General features: G+C 40.2%; 1 protein-coding gene across 1 annotated transcript in view; it reads right to left on the bottom strand.

Annotated features, from left to right (window-relative positions):
• Nucleotides 1-18730, bottom strand: part of furinb (furin (paired basic amino acid cleaving enzyme) b) — a 74730-nt gene that overhangs the window by 40395 nt on the left and 15605 nt on the right. The window contains 1 exon segment of the mRNA XM_087174095.1: nt 470-568. Within this exon segment, the coding sequence (XP_087030221.1) occupies nt 470-568 (99 nt within the window).

The raw sequence follows: 18730 nt of genomic DNA, 5'->3' as shown, positions 1-18730 counted from the left end.
ACACAGAAAGTGAGATTTGCAAAGTTTGTAGTACGCTGGGTATAAATTCATGGTTAGACTGAGTGCAAATCCAGAACCAGTTGTCCTGAAAATGACATTCAGAGCTGGAAAACATTCCTGATTTTTGATGTTTGATTGAAGAATTCCAATTTTCCACTCTAGTTAACACTCAGGTACATACAATATGTGACAGGAGAAAAAGCAAAGCCAAACACAGAGACACTCCCAGCTGTTGTTTTGTTTGGGAGGGTATATTTTGCATATTTACAGCTATGCGGTGCCTCGGATTGGGTCAGAGGGACAGATGGAAGGACTGGTGTGGACTGCAAAGGATTCAGAGTTTGACAAGCTGTCATTGACGATGACATTCTTTTCTCTTGTGATATATACACAGTTTCTGTGTAATCAAATCTGTCTTTTGGCCTTTTGTTGCTGCAATGAGCTCTGTGAGAGCTGACAACAGTCTTACCTGTGGTTCTTTTTGCAGTCTGATGTGCATCCCCCTGTGGCCAGACAAAGCTCTCTTCTCCACGGCATGATGCCTGAAGTGATAATAATCTCCAAAAACCTGCACGAACACAAAGGGAAAAGCAATGAGTTCACCTTCAGCAAAAGGATGATCAGATAACACTCCCTGCTCACCAAGGCATTTATGTGCACATGAGAAAATGTGCAGATAGTGTTCATGTGGGAAAGAGATGAAAACAGACATGTCCATTTGGACATCAGAGCTTAGTGTTTCCTGTCCATATTCAAAGCTAAATGAGTCTATTACTGTTCTGGCTAGTAGAAATGTGATAATCTCTCCACCTTATCACAGATGAAACACCATCATTTCACTAGCACCCATTACATTTCCTGTGAATCCCAGCCACAGAAGCGGCATTATGACTGTTCTAATTGTTGAAGAAAATGTGAGACACACACACAGACATCCATTACACAACTGCAGATGGACATTACCTTACACAAATTATTAGATGCATCCATTAGAGGTAGTGCCACCTCAGAGCTATACTGAAGCATTCCTTGTAGCACTGTCATTGTCCCCTCACACGTCCTGCTCATAAAAGACATTTTAAGGAAAAGCGACTGGGTGACAGCTGACATGAAACTGGCCTAAAACCTCAGGGAGTGCTTTCTTTCTGTGCGCCTTGCTCTTAAGTGACACATGGAGCAGCCTGTGCCTCCCCTAGTAACGGTCAAGGACAGCTGACCTGAGAGCAAGACAGAGACTAAATAATACAGACAACCAGAGAAGAGCGCACAATAAAAGATAAAAATAACCAAACAGAAGGTGCAGGAAGAGGAAGACAAGGTGCAGCCCAGCCAGTCTTTACATGAGTATTCACAAGAGTGAAGCCTCCATTTGAAGAGGAAGCACAGCAATCTGTACAGTAGTGCCACTGGGGACTGGCTCACCTTCACAAGCCCAGTGGAGCGGAGGAAGAGAGGGGGGAGAGGGGGAGGAAGTAGGGGTGGGGGGTGGTGGGGGATGACGAAGGTAGGCAATGGGAGGGAGATGCAGGGTTTGACAGGCCGACTGGGCAGGATGGATGTGTGTGAGGAGGGAGAAGAGCAGACGCAGCAGGATGGAAGGTTCTCTTGGGGCTTGCAGGCTGGCTGTCTGTGAACCGACCAGACTGGAGGCTAAGGCTCTGAGGCCTAGTCTGGTAGAACTGATCGAAAGCTGCCAGCCCAGCGCCGGCCAATTTGACTTCATTTGCCAAATATTTGTAATTAAGATTTTAAATCACTTGCTATGATAATCTCCAAATAAACTGAGTGAACATCAGTCACAAATGACTCTTGGAGTTCTGTTGCACGTAATTATGAGTGGAAAAGATGAACACGGGTGCTTTTGTGAGGGTGAGTTCCAAAAAAAAAAAAAAAAAAAAAAACATTAAATGATGAGAAACATTGTCAGTGAAAATGTCAGCATAAAAAGATGTGGGGATGAGGGTACACTGGTGCATGTGCTATGGATATGGCCCCAAAATGTTACGTTTCTAATGTCATAAAGATGCAGTTTATATTCTGTCCAAAGCTTTTATCTAATAGGAGACTGTGAGGTGTTATCTGCTTTTCCACAATCACTGAAGTGTCACTGAAGTACAGCTATTATGATTGCATGGCAAATCATTCTCAAGAAACTGGAGGATGTCTGGAGAGCCTCCTTTTCAGGCCTTGGTGTCTAAATAAAGCGCTTCTGTAGCTGCCTATGAAAGAGTGTCACATAGCATGCAGGACAGGAGAGAAAAATATCTCAAGTGAGGGATGTCTTCTATAAAAGTGTCGGCGTAAGGACGAGGTGGAGACACAATGTTTTTGATTACTATGTGAAAGATATCGCTATATTATTATTACTTTATTTCATTTTATTTATTGTTTTTTTCTTAATTACTTATTTATTTATTCCCCTGCAGAACTGCATTGCCTCAGTGGCAATAGATTTACAAACAAGTCACTCTATATGCAGCTCGACTCCTCTTGTTTCCGTGTTGGGTGGGGGAGGGAATAGGGAATTTGAGTCTGTTTGAAATGGAATGTATCATATGCCATCTGTTGTATGGTGGATGTTTATGGCACAAAATAAAAATTGCAAGTAATAATAAAAAAAAATCTTAACTGATTTAAACTGTACACAGACATGGATCACATAACTATGTGATAAGTCAAGCAATACCTGATAGTTATCATTAAATGCCTAGATAACAAGCAGATATAAAAATGCCAAATAGGTAATATAGTATAGGAGCAGTAAGTTAACGCTGGACAGAAGAGTGAATTAATAGGATACTTTCATTAGAGACACTGTTGTGCTAGGTCCTCAGCTGATGTGACATTGTGACATCGTCAGTGAGTTATACAATCAGCGACTGACCTCACAGACATCGGGTCTCAAACATAATGTCAAAGCCGTGTGAAAGGAAATGGCCTCTGAATGATGCAAGGATGAGGTATGAAGGTACGAAGGATGTGACCCAAGAAATTAACGAGACCCACTTTCACATTGATTGCAGCAGGGCAGAAAGCTAATTTGTGCTGCACCGGAGTGGCTTTTCTGTGGGACAAACCCATTTCCTAGAGTGCTGATGTCCTCGTTTAAGACCAAGAGTCTATGGGTCTTGGGAAATTGAGATGGAGATAGAAATGTTGGTGTAGCTGCCCATGAGTGCAGCTGAGTCATGCCTCTCCAAAGTCGGAACCAAAATGAATCATATGTTGTGTGTGTGTGTGTGTCTGTGCGCCTGTGTGTGCGTGCGTGTGTGAGTGTATGTGCGTCAGTTTGTGTATGTGTACCAGTGATAATAACTGAGAGCTCTATGGGTCATTAGTCACCCTGCCACTATGCTCAGAGTCTGCATTAGATGCATCCTGCCCTTTACACTCTTCACTGGGCAGCAGCATCAGAGATTATTATCTCATATGTTTTTACTTTAGCTGTTTCACTCCAGTCTCCATCTTGTCTGCACCTTCATGTAGCCTTGAAGTAAATCTTCTAGCAGAACTGTGCAATGTATCCCATTAAAAATAACCCAAAGACAAAATTACTAACTAAGACATGGGAAAGTTATTTTCATTAATGATTAACCTAAAAATGCCTATCCTAAGTTCTATCATAAGAGTGTATTGTGATGTCTTCAAATTGCATGTCTATCTGTGTGACCCACAGTCCAATACCCAAAGATTTTCAGGTTACAATAATATAAAACGGAGAAAAGCAGAAAATCTTCACATTTAAGAAGCTAGAACCTGTGACTCTTTGGCATTTCTGATTAAAAAAATGATTTAAAGTAATTGTTGGTGATTAACACCTCTGATGATCAATTGATCAACGAACTGAATAATTGTTTCAGCTCTACAGGGAAGTGAAGTGATTTATTTGGCTGACGTCAGTTAGTCTTGCAAAGTCAGCACTAAATAATCATTTTACAATAAAAAACAATTTTAAATTTAAATACATTAATGGAAGATAAAGATAAGTTTATAGTATATTCTATTAGTATTTAGTACTTGCTCAGTTCATGCTGTGATCTCTAAAATATGTATCTGCACAGAAGACGAATATGGAAATGAACCCATGTCAGCTCTGTGAGAGAAGAGAGATAAGTTGTGGCAAATTTATGTTTTTAAGCTGTGCCCAGAGGTTTCCTTCTGGCCAAATCCAAATCTGCATATTGAAGACTTGAAGAACGACCGCATGTGTTTCCATGGTTCATGTACATAAACAGAGAAAGTATAAAAGGGAAAAAATAAGACCATTCTGTTGACATCAGCAAGAATGTTGCACTTTACTAAATGTGTTAAATAACGTATTATATATGAATCAAGGACAAGTCAACAAAAGCTGACCTGACAGACCTGAATAGAAGTTAAACGGAATCTCTGTGGATTATAAAAAATAGGATGAATTATATTCAGAAAATAGGAGCATAATGTTGAATGAGAGGTTCAGTTAAAGTATGAATCTGTCTATTCAGGTGAAAGGACAGACTCTTGTTGTTGTAAACTATAGAGAAAGTAGCCACTGTAATGTATTGTCAGATATAATAAATGAAGCACAATAACCTTTTGTTTTCCTTTTGTTCTTTCTTTGAAAGACCTGAGCCGTTCACAAGTGGACTGCAGATTTAACCGTGTTCACGTTTTTCATTTTACATTCTAAAATCAATTAGATTCGCTGAAAAATCCAGATTTGAATGAGAGTAACTAATTTTCAGTGTCAGGTTTCAAAACTTGCAGCTGACACATATCAGACCAGATGTTAGCAGCATGAGGTATGAGTATCTAGTGAAATATTTCTCACTGACTAAAATAAGTCCTGATGTCGGCCTACATACTTTTGCAAACGCTTTCATTTAAAAACAAATTCAAATTTTATTAACCTACATAAAATATATTATTTTTCATACTGCTTTGGTATAATAGAAACACTGTATATGGTATACCTCTGCCAAAAAATGTACAATACCACAAACAGGGCATTGTGTTGTAATTGCAGTGCTGGGTGATATGTTGAAATTTTGCAACTGGCCATTGTCAATCCAACAATTGGTGATTTGCTGATATATTCTCGAAGGTATGTGTATTCATATGGAAACAATAATGGCAGTCCAATGGCATCAGATGAAGGATGCCTCTGTTTGTAGATTCCAAACAGGTGGGGATAACATATGCTATTAAATGGTCAGGGAGCACAACTGCATATCCAGGTTTTGGCCTAGTTCTCAGATGTGATTTACGAAATGATGTTGATTCTCAGGAGCAATCGATTGAACAGCAAAACTAAAGATGGGTTAATTGTCATTTGGTCACTGGCCTTTTTGTGAAAGATGGAAATCAGCGCAACAATAATTTAACGTGTATAATATGGCCCATGTCCAAGTGCACAATTGGTTTTACAGGTTTTAAATTCTGAAGGAGGGAGCCCAATAAATTAACAAAATAGAATGAGAAATATTGCTTAAAAAAAAAAAAAGAAAAGCAGGGGATTCAGCCAATTGCCAACAGCTGATATATTCATCCAGTCGTCCAACCCTATATGCTCCTGCCATAAAAAACAGAACTGTAGCTTCCACAGTGGGAGAGTCTTCTCTTGTGTTGGGCTTTGTGGGAGTCCATGAGGCAGTCTGTAAGTGTGGACACCAAGACTGAACCCTTTTAGATCTGTGCTATTATGATCATTAGCATTTAATGTGGAAAAATATTCCTCTATGTCTGATCTATGGTTGGAATCCCCAGTACAGCCGCAAGAAGAAATTGAATTCTGGAGCTGCTTTTAAAATGACATTATTTATGAACTGAGATTAGTCTAAATTGGATTCATCTGATGTGAATGACAAGTACTTCAAGCTCCTAATTTGAGCAACTTTGAACTCATGAGACTGTGCGCTTGTGTGAGACAGACGGATGTGGGAGTCTACATGTTGGCTGAGTTTGAATGCAACTGACATTAAGATCGCTTATCAAAAGCTTTCTGTCAGTCCGAGAGCTATGAGAAGCATCAAAGGCACATCAGCCAGTTGCACTCTGGTTTTTCTTCACCATTTCTTCAGCCCACTCACCACATCAGAGTTTCAGATTTGATTTTCATTTCTCTAATGACCCAGCATATTTTCTCTACCTGCCCCTCACTGTTGAGCGATGAAACTTGAATGACATTGTTTACCACAGCATTTCTTATATCAGAGATCATACTCATAGTATTTTTGCTACACTCCACCAGGGAATTCAGCCAGAGCGGTTATTAGACTTGATGACTGAAAGTAAGACTGGTGTGTCTCCTACATCCAATGTCCTGCTGTTTCCTCTCCTGGTCCCCTTCTGTGGTGGCTGCCTTGGTCTCCAGCCACCTCCAGCCACATTTGTTCAGTCAATATTGGCCAGAGGGGATTGGCTTCAGATCAGTGGCGCCGAAAAGAGAAATGTGGCAAGCTTTCACTGGACTGTAACCTCGTGTTATTTCACATTGCTGTGTGTGTGCATACAAGTGTTTCGGCAACTCTCCAATGTTACAAACTGATTTGAAATGTGGGAAAGTTTTCTTTTCACTCTCATCAACTAGTGAGGATAAAATTATGCACCGCACTTGTTGGGAAATGTGTCTGAAATTTGTTTCGTTCCAGACACGCTGCGGTTGTCTCAAGTGATAGGTGATGGAAAAGGTACACAATAAAATCTAATTTCTCTTATCACCGAACTGAAATTCTGTTGGGAGAGTCAAAAGAATTCCAATATTCAGAGAAGTGGTAGCGTACACGTTGCAGAGACCAAGAGAAAGTGTGTGCATTCCAACCGACTAATGCAATGATACAGTGTGTGTTTGTGTGTGTGTGTGTGTGTGTGTATATGCGTGTGTGTGTGTGTCTGTGTGTGTGTGTATGTTTATGTATGTGTGCGCGTACAGAGAAATGAATACAAATATGCAGTATTCAGCATGGGAGCTTATGGGTCCACTTCGCTAATATTGACTGAGACGGAGCTCAACATTAAGTGTATTCCCTTAAGCTTGCGAAAAGTGCACAGAGGCAAATCCACCTTATTGGAATTGGCGTCAATCAAACCCATCCTTCAGGGAAAAATACTGGCCTCAGTGGTTGGTTAGAGACACAGCAATAATAGTAATTCCCTCTAAACACTGAGCACATTCATTTACATCCTGTTATATACATATAATCCCATGAACCTTAATGAAAGATGCTATAGTCGGCACACAAATGTGTGAGAGATGCACAGAAATGGACATAATGCTCTTCTGCTCCTTTGTACAGTAGAAAAGCAGCTTCTGTTGCACATCTGAGATAGAAATGTCAGCAGCCCAGCAGAGCTCATTGATTGCCATACAGCCCCGCCAACCCTTTCTCTTCCCTTGCTTTCGCTTTTCTATGTTGCTTTTCCTTTTATTTATGTTTCTTATTCACACAAAGCTAAACAGAAATAGGCTCTTTCTTTGTTGCTTACAGTTTATATACACAACAATGTGTTTCTGTTCGTCGGCTTGGTGCGATTACTTGCTGTTGGGCTAATAAAACAGTCATGTTGTTGGTGACCACTCAGCCACTGGACTGCCATCTTTTGGACTAATTACAGCTGGAACTCTGGGGCACCACTTAGTGGGAGAAGCTCATTATTTTACTCTGAAATAGGGGCTAATTGAGTGTTTTAAAATGAAGGGTAATTATTTGTTTGCATCTTAGCTCTAATTCTGCATGTTGCCTGCCTCACTCTGCATTCACAAGCTCAGGGGATGTGTTGTCTTGGGAAAAGCTGAGCCACAAAAAACAGCTTTGGCTAATTATGTGGCTGAATAGCAAAGATTTAACAAAATGCCTATGAAGACCGTCCCTCCAGTAATAGGGAGTAACAAAACAGAGCCACTATGAAAGGTGTGGGCCATTGAATACATTTTCTTTAATAAAAATAAATAGTAGTTATTCAAGGAGCTGTGGGAAAGGCACAAAGACCTTGAAGGCAAAGAGATTCTAAATGATGGTGTGTCCAGCCAGATTTATTCCTATTCTGGGAGAGTAGGACACAGTGGAATATAAAAGAAAGGGGGGAAAATGAAAGTAAGGCTGGAGAAAGAAATACATCACAGGAGGGTAGATGAGTGTATAAGGTGGAAAACTAAGTAGGAATTGGCTACAAAAGGAACATGTCACAGATGACACCAAGGGAGTAGAAATATATAGCCCCTGCTGATGCCTGACCTTTGGCTAGTATTACCATAAAACTAAATTTATACAGTTCTGTCACTGTAAATGAGAACTGCCTTGTAATCCTAATCAATGATGGTATCACCTTCTGTGATTCTATGCTTGAATAAAACATGGTGAATCCACATCATATCTCTTACGCCTTGATGCAGTGGGTTTAGAGTTAGAGCAGAAAATTAAATGGCAGGAGTGTATGAATCTCATGCATTTGCTGCACACATAAGAAATGTAGAAAAAGTAGCATTCCTGATGTAGCTTATCTGTGTGGTGTGATTTTTTCAGAGAACAGATAAGGGACAGAGCGGGGAGAAGGGGGCTTATCAAAAGCCACACACACACGCACACACACACGCGCACACACACACACACACACGTGCATGTAGAGTAAAGCTTCATCAACACTCAGCCAAACCTGCTCAGAGTGGCACTGATACATCCAACCAACATATAAATCTCACAAAGATGCTGGTTTTCAAAGTAATTCCCACATGTGCAGACAGACAGACAGACAGAGAGACAGACAAATAGACAGACACACACAGACAGACACACACACACACACACACACACACACACACACACACATATACACACTAAAGATTCTGAGCTATGGCCTTGAGAAAGGGAGACTGAGACAGATAAAAAAAAAAGACCTTGCATATGAGGAAGAGAGTGTGTGTCTATGTGTGGGAGAGACATATTAAATATTTCAGATCACTCCTTGCCTTTTTAATTTGAGATTTATCCCACTGGGCGGATTTATAAATCTCAAATCCCTGTCTTGGTAGGAGAAATGTGCTAACCAAATTAGTAAACACCCAACTTTAACTATGCTTCAGCGGAGCGTCGAATATTCATGGAGTCAAGGGAGGCCTGGATCCATCGCTCTGTGCTATGCTTCAGCAGCTGGGCTGGTTTCTCCCCATATCGGTAATATCAGTAATCACACTGTTAACCTGCTCTGATATTACAGAGCAATGGTCTGACAAACCCAGGGGTGAGGGGAGCCAGGCATCTCTCCATAAAATGGTGCTGTTACCATTCATTGCACATGAAATAGAGACAGAGTGACGGAAAACGGGGAGGGGGGGGGGGGCAGAGAGGATGGGAAATAGACTAACACACATTTAGATGCATTGGTAAACAGAATCGTTCCTGAAATCTGAGCCACATGGGGCATCTTTCTCTTGCCCTGAGGAAAAGCAGGAGAAGACTTGACGATGTATGAAAACAACTTCAGTGGAAAGGGAAAGGATTGAGATCAAACTGGGTTAATATTTAAGCCGCTGGGAGAGGGTTAGAGTAAAAAGACATTTTGAACAGATGAACAGGATCAGTGCTCTTTGGATCTAAAGAAGCTACAGAAACAAATGTGCCACCACGGTGAGTGCACCCGACAAAGAGCTTAGGCAATGAAGCATAGCATCATGCAAATGAGGAGGAAAAAAGAAATTGTTGGAGATAGAATTAAGAAAAGAAAAAAAAAAACCTCAATGCAAGTGGAAATCTTTTGAAATATCAAGTATGTTACTGTGTTTAGTATTCAAAGGTGTTGTACAACCTGAGTGCTATTGGTCTTTAGTTTATGCCTGGAGGCAGCATGCCACCCTGATTGCCATGTCATAAAAATTTTAAAGTCATTCTGATCTGAGGCAAATAACACACACAAGCAGCACTTGACATTGACTCGTCATGCGAAAAAAAAGAAAGAAAAACAATCTCCTCCTTCTTCACTTATTTATGTAAATAGCGCCCTTGTGCTTATACATGACTTTGTTTCAACCTGTTGCCTGCAGAGTCATGTAAGAACACCCCTTTCCAAGCAATGAAAAGCTGTTACTTGTTAGTACAGTAACTATAGTCCGTGAAAAATCAATGTGAAGAGCACTCAAAGGGTTGTCCTATTGATTTTTCATAGACTCAGATCAGTCAATCTATCAATAGATGCAAGGGAGGAGGCAGGAGCACTGAGAGAGGCGCCATGGTAGTACAGCAGCAGTGATGGACCACTGAAAAGGAAATGTGCAAAACGTCCTCCGCCTAGAATGTGCCCTTCACTTCAAGGGCTCAACTCAGGAAAATGGAAGCTGTCAGCACCTTCAGATGTACAGCAAGGAGATACAACCCTGCTGCCTGAAAAAAAACCCTCGAGAGAAAAATCACCTCACAGTCTCACTTAAACATCACAGGGTGGTGAGGGAACACCTGCGCTCACATGCACTCACCAACACGCACCGACACACTCACACCTCCGTATCTCTGTCTTCCCCCCTCCGTGTGCGATGAGGTCAATAAAAGAAGACAACTCCAGCCCTCAGCTGTCCCCTCCGGCTCGTTCCTCAGATGGTGGCCTGTTTTAAAAGCGCTGGGGATTCTGTGGGGCTGCTGGATTATTCATTTGCAGTGTAACTCAGCCCACTGCTCTTTTCCACGTCACCTATGCTGATTTCCCTGGTGCCAGAGCAGCCTCTGTCAGTCTTCGTCACCCTAGTTTTTGGAAAGTGAGGTAAATAGGCTCCACTTCTATTTCCATTCCGCTCTCGTCAGTTTAATTCCTTTACTCTGTGTGTCTTTCACTCAGCCCCCTGTGACTTCTCCTCTGGTTCCATCTATTAAGACCGACACGTTCAGTGCTTACATTTTATCCCTCTCCTCATGTTGAGACCCTTACTAAAATCATTCATGTCTCACTATCTGCTCTGCTCAATATAAGCTGGGGAGAAGAGCTGACAGATTCTGTGCTGTATATATCCCAGGATATTTTGGATGCTTTGTTTGTGGTTTTTTTTTTTTTTTAAGCTTGCCTGCATTTCAGCATTTTTGGTGACCCGCCACACAGCAGTGGGTCAAGATATTCAGTAGGTGAATGGTAAATGGGCTGCACTTATATACCCCTTTCTATTCTTACCGACCATTCAAAGCGCTTTACTATGGAAGCCACATTCACACACGCATTCATACAGCGCTTTTTCCTACACATATATCATATAGAAATACAGTAAATTTACTGTACATATACATATTCACACACCGATGATACATCTGGGGCCATTTTGTGGTATCTCGCCCGAGGATCTTTTGAAATGCAGACTGGAGGAGAAATGCAGACTGGAGGTGGCTCTACCTCCTAAGCCACAGCTGCCTATTGGATGCATCAATGGAAATCCAGCAGCACACTACAATTTTGGTGATGATGGCAACAGTGCCAGCAAGACTGAGTAAATCTGATTCTTGTTCAAACAGTAAACACCACCTGCAAAACACTGTAATAATTTTTGGAATTTCTAGTTATTTTTTTCTTTATTTTACAACATTTCAAATCATTGCCACTCCAAATGAGAGTCATTATGCACAGAAACCATGGAAGCGCAGAATGTTCAATATGTCTAGGAACGTGAATTCAACATAAAAAGAGACATCTTTTCAGCATATTTGAGATGTGGAGTGTATTTTCAACTGTGACAACTTTCCACCTCACACATTAGAATATTAATTTGCTCTGACAGTACGCTATGTTGGATGTCCGCTGCTTTAACACGGGAAGAGAAGAGATCATTATTGGCCATAATATTTACCAAACACTGCTACACCCATGGACAGTGTCTGATAATGGATTCGCTCTGATTCTACCCTGTTGCCATGTGTGTTCTGCATCTTGACTATCAAAATTAGCACTGTAATAAACCTTTGTGTCTTTTTGAGTCACCTCGGATATTATTATTTTTCTCTAGAGATGAGTGGACCAGACACAAAGATATGTAGCTGGTTTTACCTTAGAAGACCCTTTCAAAACAGTGATGAGTATCTTCTCTTAATACCGGTGTCATTTACTGATTTTCTTCACTAATAACAAAACAACACCTTTTGAATACCTCATCTAATGAGAAGAAATACATTTTACACAAAACACTTTTGTCCAGGGCATCAATTTTTAATGTTAGCTGAGTCCTATTGAGAGTTAATAATTTGAAATGACAGCTTAATTTTCTTCTTTCAACCTGTGCATGTGCTTTCATAGATTAATACTTAACATTAATTAATATGCTACATTTTCACAATGTGCTGCACAGCTGCAGTGTGAAAATGTGTTCTATTACCATTTTAATTTTAGCATGTTTATCTGTATTCATTAAAATGTCTGACTTGCATGCAAAACATTTTAAAGTTTGGACAGACACAAGTGAATTATGCCTGAGGCATTAAGTTAATTATGCATACTACAACAAAGCAGTGCTTTAAAATATCACAAAAACTCAAAAGCTTAACAATCACAGCAGTGAGTTCCACACATCTACTCCAAAACACAAGGTGTGCCGTTGAAATGTTTACATGATTTGAATCTACAGAACAGTATCAAAAACAGTCTTATACAACATATTCTTACATTGCTTGTGCAGAGCATGGAGTGAACTTAAAAGAAAAGGTAGACGGTTCGTAGTGGCCTCATAGATCAAGAAGAAGACCCTCAAGACCCTGTGTTCCTTTCCTGAAAGGGGCCACGGACACAGTGCTGTGGCCATAGAGCCAGAGCAGCAAGCTGACTGCTACTACCGAGTGTGTGTGTGTGTGTGTCTTTGAACTAGGCCTCGTTCAAATTCATGGAAGATTACACCCACTCCTTGAACCTCAAAAGCAGATGCCCTCAACTTTTGATGCCCTTGGAAGTTGAGGGCATTAAAACTTAGTGCCTTGAGACTTTGGGGTCTCTGTATATTGAAGAGTGGAGCTTGAGCTTAGTATAGCTTCACGAGAGCCTGAAATAAACCTCTGTATGGGAGTTGGCTTTGTGCAGAGCAGTTTAAAGCGCTGGACTATGACGAGTCAACACACAAATGCACCAGAAACAAAAAGCAAAGCAAATACAGTATCGTATCATCCATGTAAACACATGAACACATACTACAATTTGCCATGATATACTATGTGTAATTGTTATATTTAAGATTACAAATTTTCAACTGCAATCAAAGTTACAGGGAATAAGTGTCACTGATGTGTATATTTACTCTTTCATTAAAGGCTGGCAAAAAAATATATATTCATCTTCCACCCACAGCAGAGCTGGCAGGGTGGAATATGTTAATTGTTTGATCACGCCATTTAACAATTTTTGTTTGCTGCATTTCCATTTACAATCAGCAATGTATAAATGCGGAGCATGACAGCATTGTTGAGACAATGGTCAAAGTATTAAGCGGCCGAGTATAAATTGAGCTATTAAAGGGAGATTTGTCACATGGCATTTAGCCAAGTCAGGTAAGCTTTACTATAGAGCTATTCAAGGCAAAACATCAGCACGCTGCAAAGGGCACGACATTTACTGCCATTTCATCTCAACACAACACAGTGTGATCAGCAGAGGCAAAGATTCAGAGACCAAATGTCTATAAGAATTTTAAGGAAACACAACCATGGTCTAAAGGAAGAGAGGGAACAGAAACAATTGCAAAATGATTTAGAGAATAATTCTTAGTGAGAAGGGGAAACAGAGTTCAGCCACAGTACTTTTTTCTTTATGATTTAAGAGGTTAAAGATACAATATTACAGCAAGGTGTATAAATCGAATGCAGCAGAAACACAAGGACTAAACTACCAGTCATATTTGCTGTGTGGGGTGTATGCATTTGTGTGGCAGCACTGAAAATATGAGAGAACAGAACACTTATTATAAAGGACTCTTGTGCAAGGTCCCATGATAGCCTTCATAACAATGATAAATGGCTCAAGCATTCTGCTAAGCTACATCAAATGACTAGCACCTTTCGGATTTTTTTTCTGTTACGCTTAGCAAGGGGCATACTGGGAAGGCTTTCTGCAAAGCAGAGCAGGAGATTAACATCCTGGGAACCATTATATTTTCTTAACCTCATTTTGTTTTTCAATTTCCTCTCATACATCCATAACAGAGACACAGACATATTCTGGAGGCTGGATAAAGACAGTCTGGTGTGCTGCACTATTTGCTTTACGTCACAATCCTCCTACAAACCTAAACAACAACAACAACAGGGCTGGTAGCAGAATGCCAGTTGGTTCATGATGAAAACCTGTGGACGGTTTCGGTTGTTCTCGACAGCTTCTAAGCGCTTGAAATGAATATTCTCAAATGTGTATGATCATCTCTCAAGAAAATTCAATTGCTATTTTGCTTCAGGATGGCTGCCATATCGTCTCATGCCTGCTATAATGATAGTGACTGTTTGCCTGAACTGCTTTCCTGCACCCTCCAAGCTTAAATATGGCATTACTCTATGTACAATGGTCTACATTACATATATATAGTTTTATATTACAGATACATGCCCCATCAGTTCTACTGTACAATCTGGAATAGAATCACTTTCACCCTCTATTGTAGGAGTAATGCAGCAGAGATTGAGGGCAGAGGCATTTTCAGGGGGGGCGTTCCTTTACAAGAGCTACCAGCATACACAAAAAGTAGACATAAATAATGCAGTCATCTTTCCTATTAAGGTATAATGTAGACTAGAAATTTATGGTGCTCACTATTCTATCCTACTTCTTAATGAGGAGGCATTTAAGCAGTGGGTGCATTACTCATCAGCGTGATCCAGTAGTATAATAAACTTGCTTGTCCAGTCTCTGGGATAAAGGCATTAATCAAAATGTGTAAAAATTGTCCATCTTATATCAGAGTTAAGGAAGCAGTCTGAAATAAAGGTATGCTTTAGTTGTCTCCGTGTGCAGAGGAGAAAGTAGGTTTGAGTCACAAGGGATGAGCATCATGGGCTACAGGCTTCATGAGTACAGACAGAGGGTTCTGCGTTTGATAAACTAGCCCTACGGAGGCCTTTTTTCATAGTCCCAACTTAAATTACTGTATATCTGAGACAAACTCTTTATCAAGGGCTAAGAGCCAGAAGGTTGTAAACACCATTTGAACGACGAGCCCCCGGTATGTTCTGGGTCAACCGCTCCATTCTTTAATGTCAGTTTTATTTTAGAGCATACATTGTGAAGAACCCCTGCATCGTTTAACTTTCAGAGAGAACTGCTCATGCGGCACCGCTCTCTGTCTTTGTCCACAGAAGGATTCTAAAGAGCGAAGAGTGAAAATGGAGCAAATGCTGTGAAAGTATTCTGCATTCATCCTCTTCTGTGAACAGTATTCTTTCCACATGGCAGGCACTCTTTCTACATTATTCAGGCTGAGAATGATCTGGCTGTATTATAACTACTACACATAGCTCCTATCTCTGGGTGAGGAGCTGCATGATAGCACCCACGCAACCCATCCACCCATACATAAGACCCTCTAATGGCTCCACATGGATCATTGGCCACTAATTACACAAACCTTACCATTATGGTTTAAAATCTATACATTCATAAAGTAACTTTTAATCTGTATGTGCTTTATGTAAGTCTATATATAAAAAAATATAAAGGTCTGATCATTGGACCACCCTTTATTCTAGCCACAAAATGGCAACTAATATATAACTTGTAAAAGATGATATTAATAATTATATATATATATATATATATAATATATAATGTGACAGAGCAGCCACTGTCCACTGTAAACACATATTGATGAAAAACTAATCCTCCAACTGTCTGTAAACTCCAGGAAGAAGCTACCGGATCACCAACAGAGCCAGAGTCAGGGAGGCCCAGCTGCTGTGTTATTTCGCCATCACTCTCTGTCTTGTCTCTCGCTAAATCGAATCAGCCTGCAATTGACCAAGTGTCACGCTTCAGAGGGGGGCCTGATATCTCCAGTCTCGCAGACCTTTTACTTCTCCATTCTGCTTTCCTCAAAAGGTCATATTTTTACTTTTACAGCAGCACAAAGAACACATAGTTCCACACAATTTTTTTTTTCTGATATCTTAGCAGCTTGTCAGACTTTTCTTTAGGATGAGAGAGGAAAAACAAGAGCTCATGGACCACAGTCTGAGGCCTGGCTGTGGAGGACAATAAATCCTCGTAGATGCTTTTGGTTTCTGGTTTCTGATTGTAGCTTCACTTGCTTTGTCATTTACTTATTAATGGAAAATGAATACATTATTTCTCCTTCCCACACAATCCCTGAAACAAAGCACAACACAGGAGGGAGGTCATTTGTATGCTCCTGGCGAAAAGTAATGTTCAAGGATTATTTTGCTTCTCTAACATTAAAAAACCCACTGAAATAAGATTAAAAAGATGGCACGCTGGTTCCTGATTGATGCGTCAGTCTCTTGTGGAACATCACAGGCGTAAAAAAAACCCCCCAAAAAACCCTGAAATAACACACATAGTGGAAATCCATAATTCAAACGGTCTATGACGAGTTAACCCACTTTTCTTCTTAAGTAACTGTAAAGGCAGATGATTCATTTGCCACATTGATGCATTGCAGTTGAGCTTGCAACTTGTGTCATCTAGAGAGCTTGATGTACCATGAAAGGGTTTCCAAGGCAATACGTGTGCAAATTCTTTGTTAGTACATAGTAGCTTCAATCCACAGTCGGGGCTCCCAGTAAGTTTCTGAAACCATGGGCATGATACATTTATTTAACTACAATATTTCATCACTGCCGGTGAGGGTTTTAATCAATATCTCCTCAAATTAAAAGAAAACTCTTGTTATAAATGCAGCACAGACATTCAACCATGAGCCTGCCCATAACTCCCTGTTATCGAAATTAACTCTGTGTACTGAGCTCTGCTTTACATTTCATGGGGTCTTAAAATATTCATGCCAAACTGACTGGTTGCATGTTAAAAAAATAACGAGGAAAATCCAAGGGGTGGCATCCAAACAGGATATGAAATTTGAAAAATGAAATATGAAGTAAAAGATTGAGATTCCATTGTGGGTTATCCAGAGATATGAGACTTTTCATGACAGACGACAGAATCTGGGCACACAGCAGAAAAAACTAATAACTTCTTAATAACTTGTCTCGAGTCCTCAGTCACAGTCAAATTACTTGTTGTTTGTACACTTGTAGGCTCCAGAACGTTCTTTGCCGTTATATGCTTTAGTGGAAATGGGATATAAGGAAGTTTCTCCTCGCAATATGTAATACTGGCTGAGCACTACTTTCATCTGCTACTCGCACCTGTGGGTAAGAATTTCCCGGTCGCCTATAACTGTATTGTTTTATTTCTAATTTTTATTTTCATATATAACCTTGAACCTTGATACCCACACATATTGCATTTATAATAATATTTTCTCAAAGCCAGGACTGGAATGATCACACAAAAAAACAGGAGGGGACAGGAAATGTCATTAAATTATACTATGTTAACTGTGGGGGGAAAAAACATGGCTGAGTGCGTGGGTACAAGTTACACTAGAAATACGTCATAGCAAGTGAGCGTGCAGCAATGGATAAGGTGGCTCTTTGTCCACTTTGCTCAAAACAGTCCCTGTTGTTGGCATGCAGAATGCTTGGAAGTTATTCCCCAACGTGGAAAACCCAAGGCTGACTCAAGGTCTGTGCATAACTTTTTTTTTTTTTTCCTTACCTGTGGGCAGGATAAGGGATGGGCTCCTAAGCTCTACAGTACAGCTGCAAGGAAAGAGAGGCTTTTTATAGATGTTAAAAAAATTTTCAATATAATGCGTATGTGGATTGCTGGCTTGACAGCTATTTGATTTAATTATACAACTTGGCATTTCGCCTCAAGAGGGATTATGATTATTATTCATTCTTGAAATTTTTCATTCTTCTTTCTTTCATTAATTTTGAGAAACACAATTTGATTCAGTAACGATGAACCAAAACTTCTTTAAGACTGATAAAAAATAAGCATTTAACATTTGCCAACATTTAAGAAATGGGTTTTATTTTTAATTGCCTTCACAATGCGGAGCACACACTTTACTCCAGGCAGTAATAACAATTGTAGTTGTGCCAGTGGAAGCGGTAGCTGTAGTAGCAGTGACATTAGCACTAGTAGTCCTAACATTTATATTACCGACTGTGGTAGAAATAGTGGCGGCCGAATAACTATAGCAGTGATTGCGCCAGTTTCAGCTTTTCAATCCTGGCACAGGAGTGACTAGTTTCATTTCAATTTGATTATTGCACTCCAAAGTGTTTCACATTGATTGTTGCTGAAGCCCGAGTAATTTGATCATTTCTTTCAGCAGATCAATGCATTGAATTGGCATCATTTATAATTGATGCAACGGTGCAATGAATGAATCATTACACACCTACAGAGCATGTCAGAGGTAGTGCCTCTCTTAAGTGTTTCACTGTGATATGGTAAATGTCTGCAGACAGTCTGACATGATGGCTTCAGAAGCCTGCGCCACCGCAGCAAAACATATCTGACTGCATGTCATGCAGCCTACTTTTAAACTGGTGCTGTGCTGTTGTTGACTGATACACAAATCGTTCTGTGCACATGAGTGCTGAACGCGCAGGGTAACACTCTGACAGTTATATATGCTCTGAGTACAAATGTGCAACAGCAACCGATTTGTATGAATAATGTCAAACACAAGCCCTGAACACACACATATATATTACATCTGATCTAC

Source organism: Seriola lalandi, unplaced genomic scaffold (assembly GCF_002814215.2).
Source record: "Seriola lalandi dorsalis isolate HSWRI2012SDOR001 ecotype SW California unplaced genomic scaffold, Sedor1 jcf7180002054314, whole genome shotgun sequence".
In the NCBI taxonomy this organism is placed as follows: domain Eukaryota; kingdom Metazoa; phylum Chordata; class Actinopteri; order Carangiformes; family Carangidae; genus Seriola; species Seriola lalandi.
This window is presented reverse-complemented; position numbering and strand designations above follow the sequence as displayed.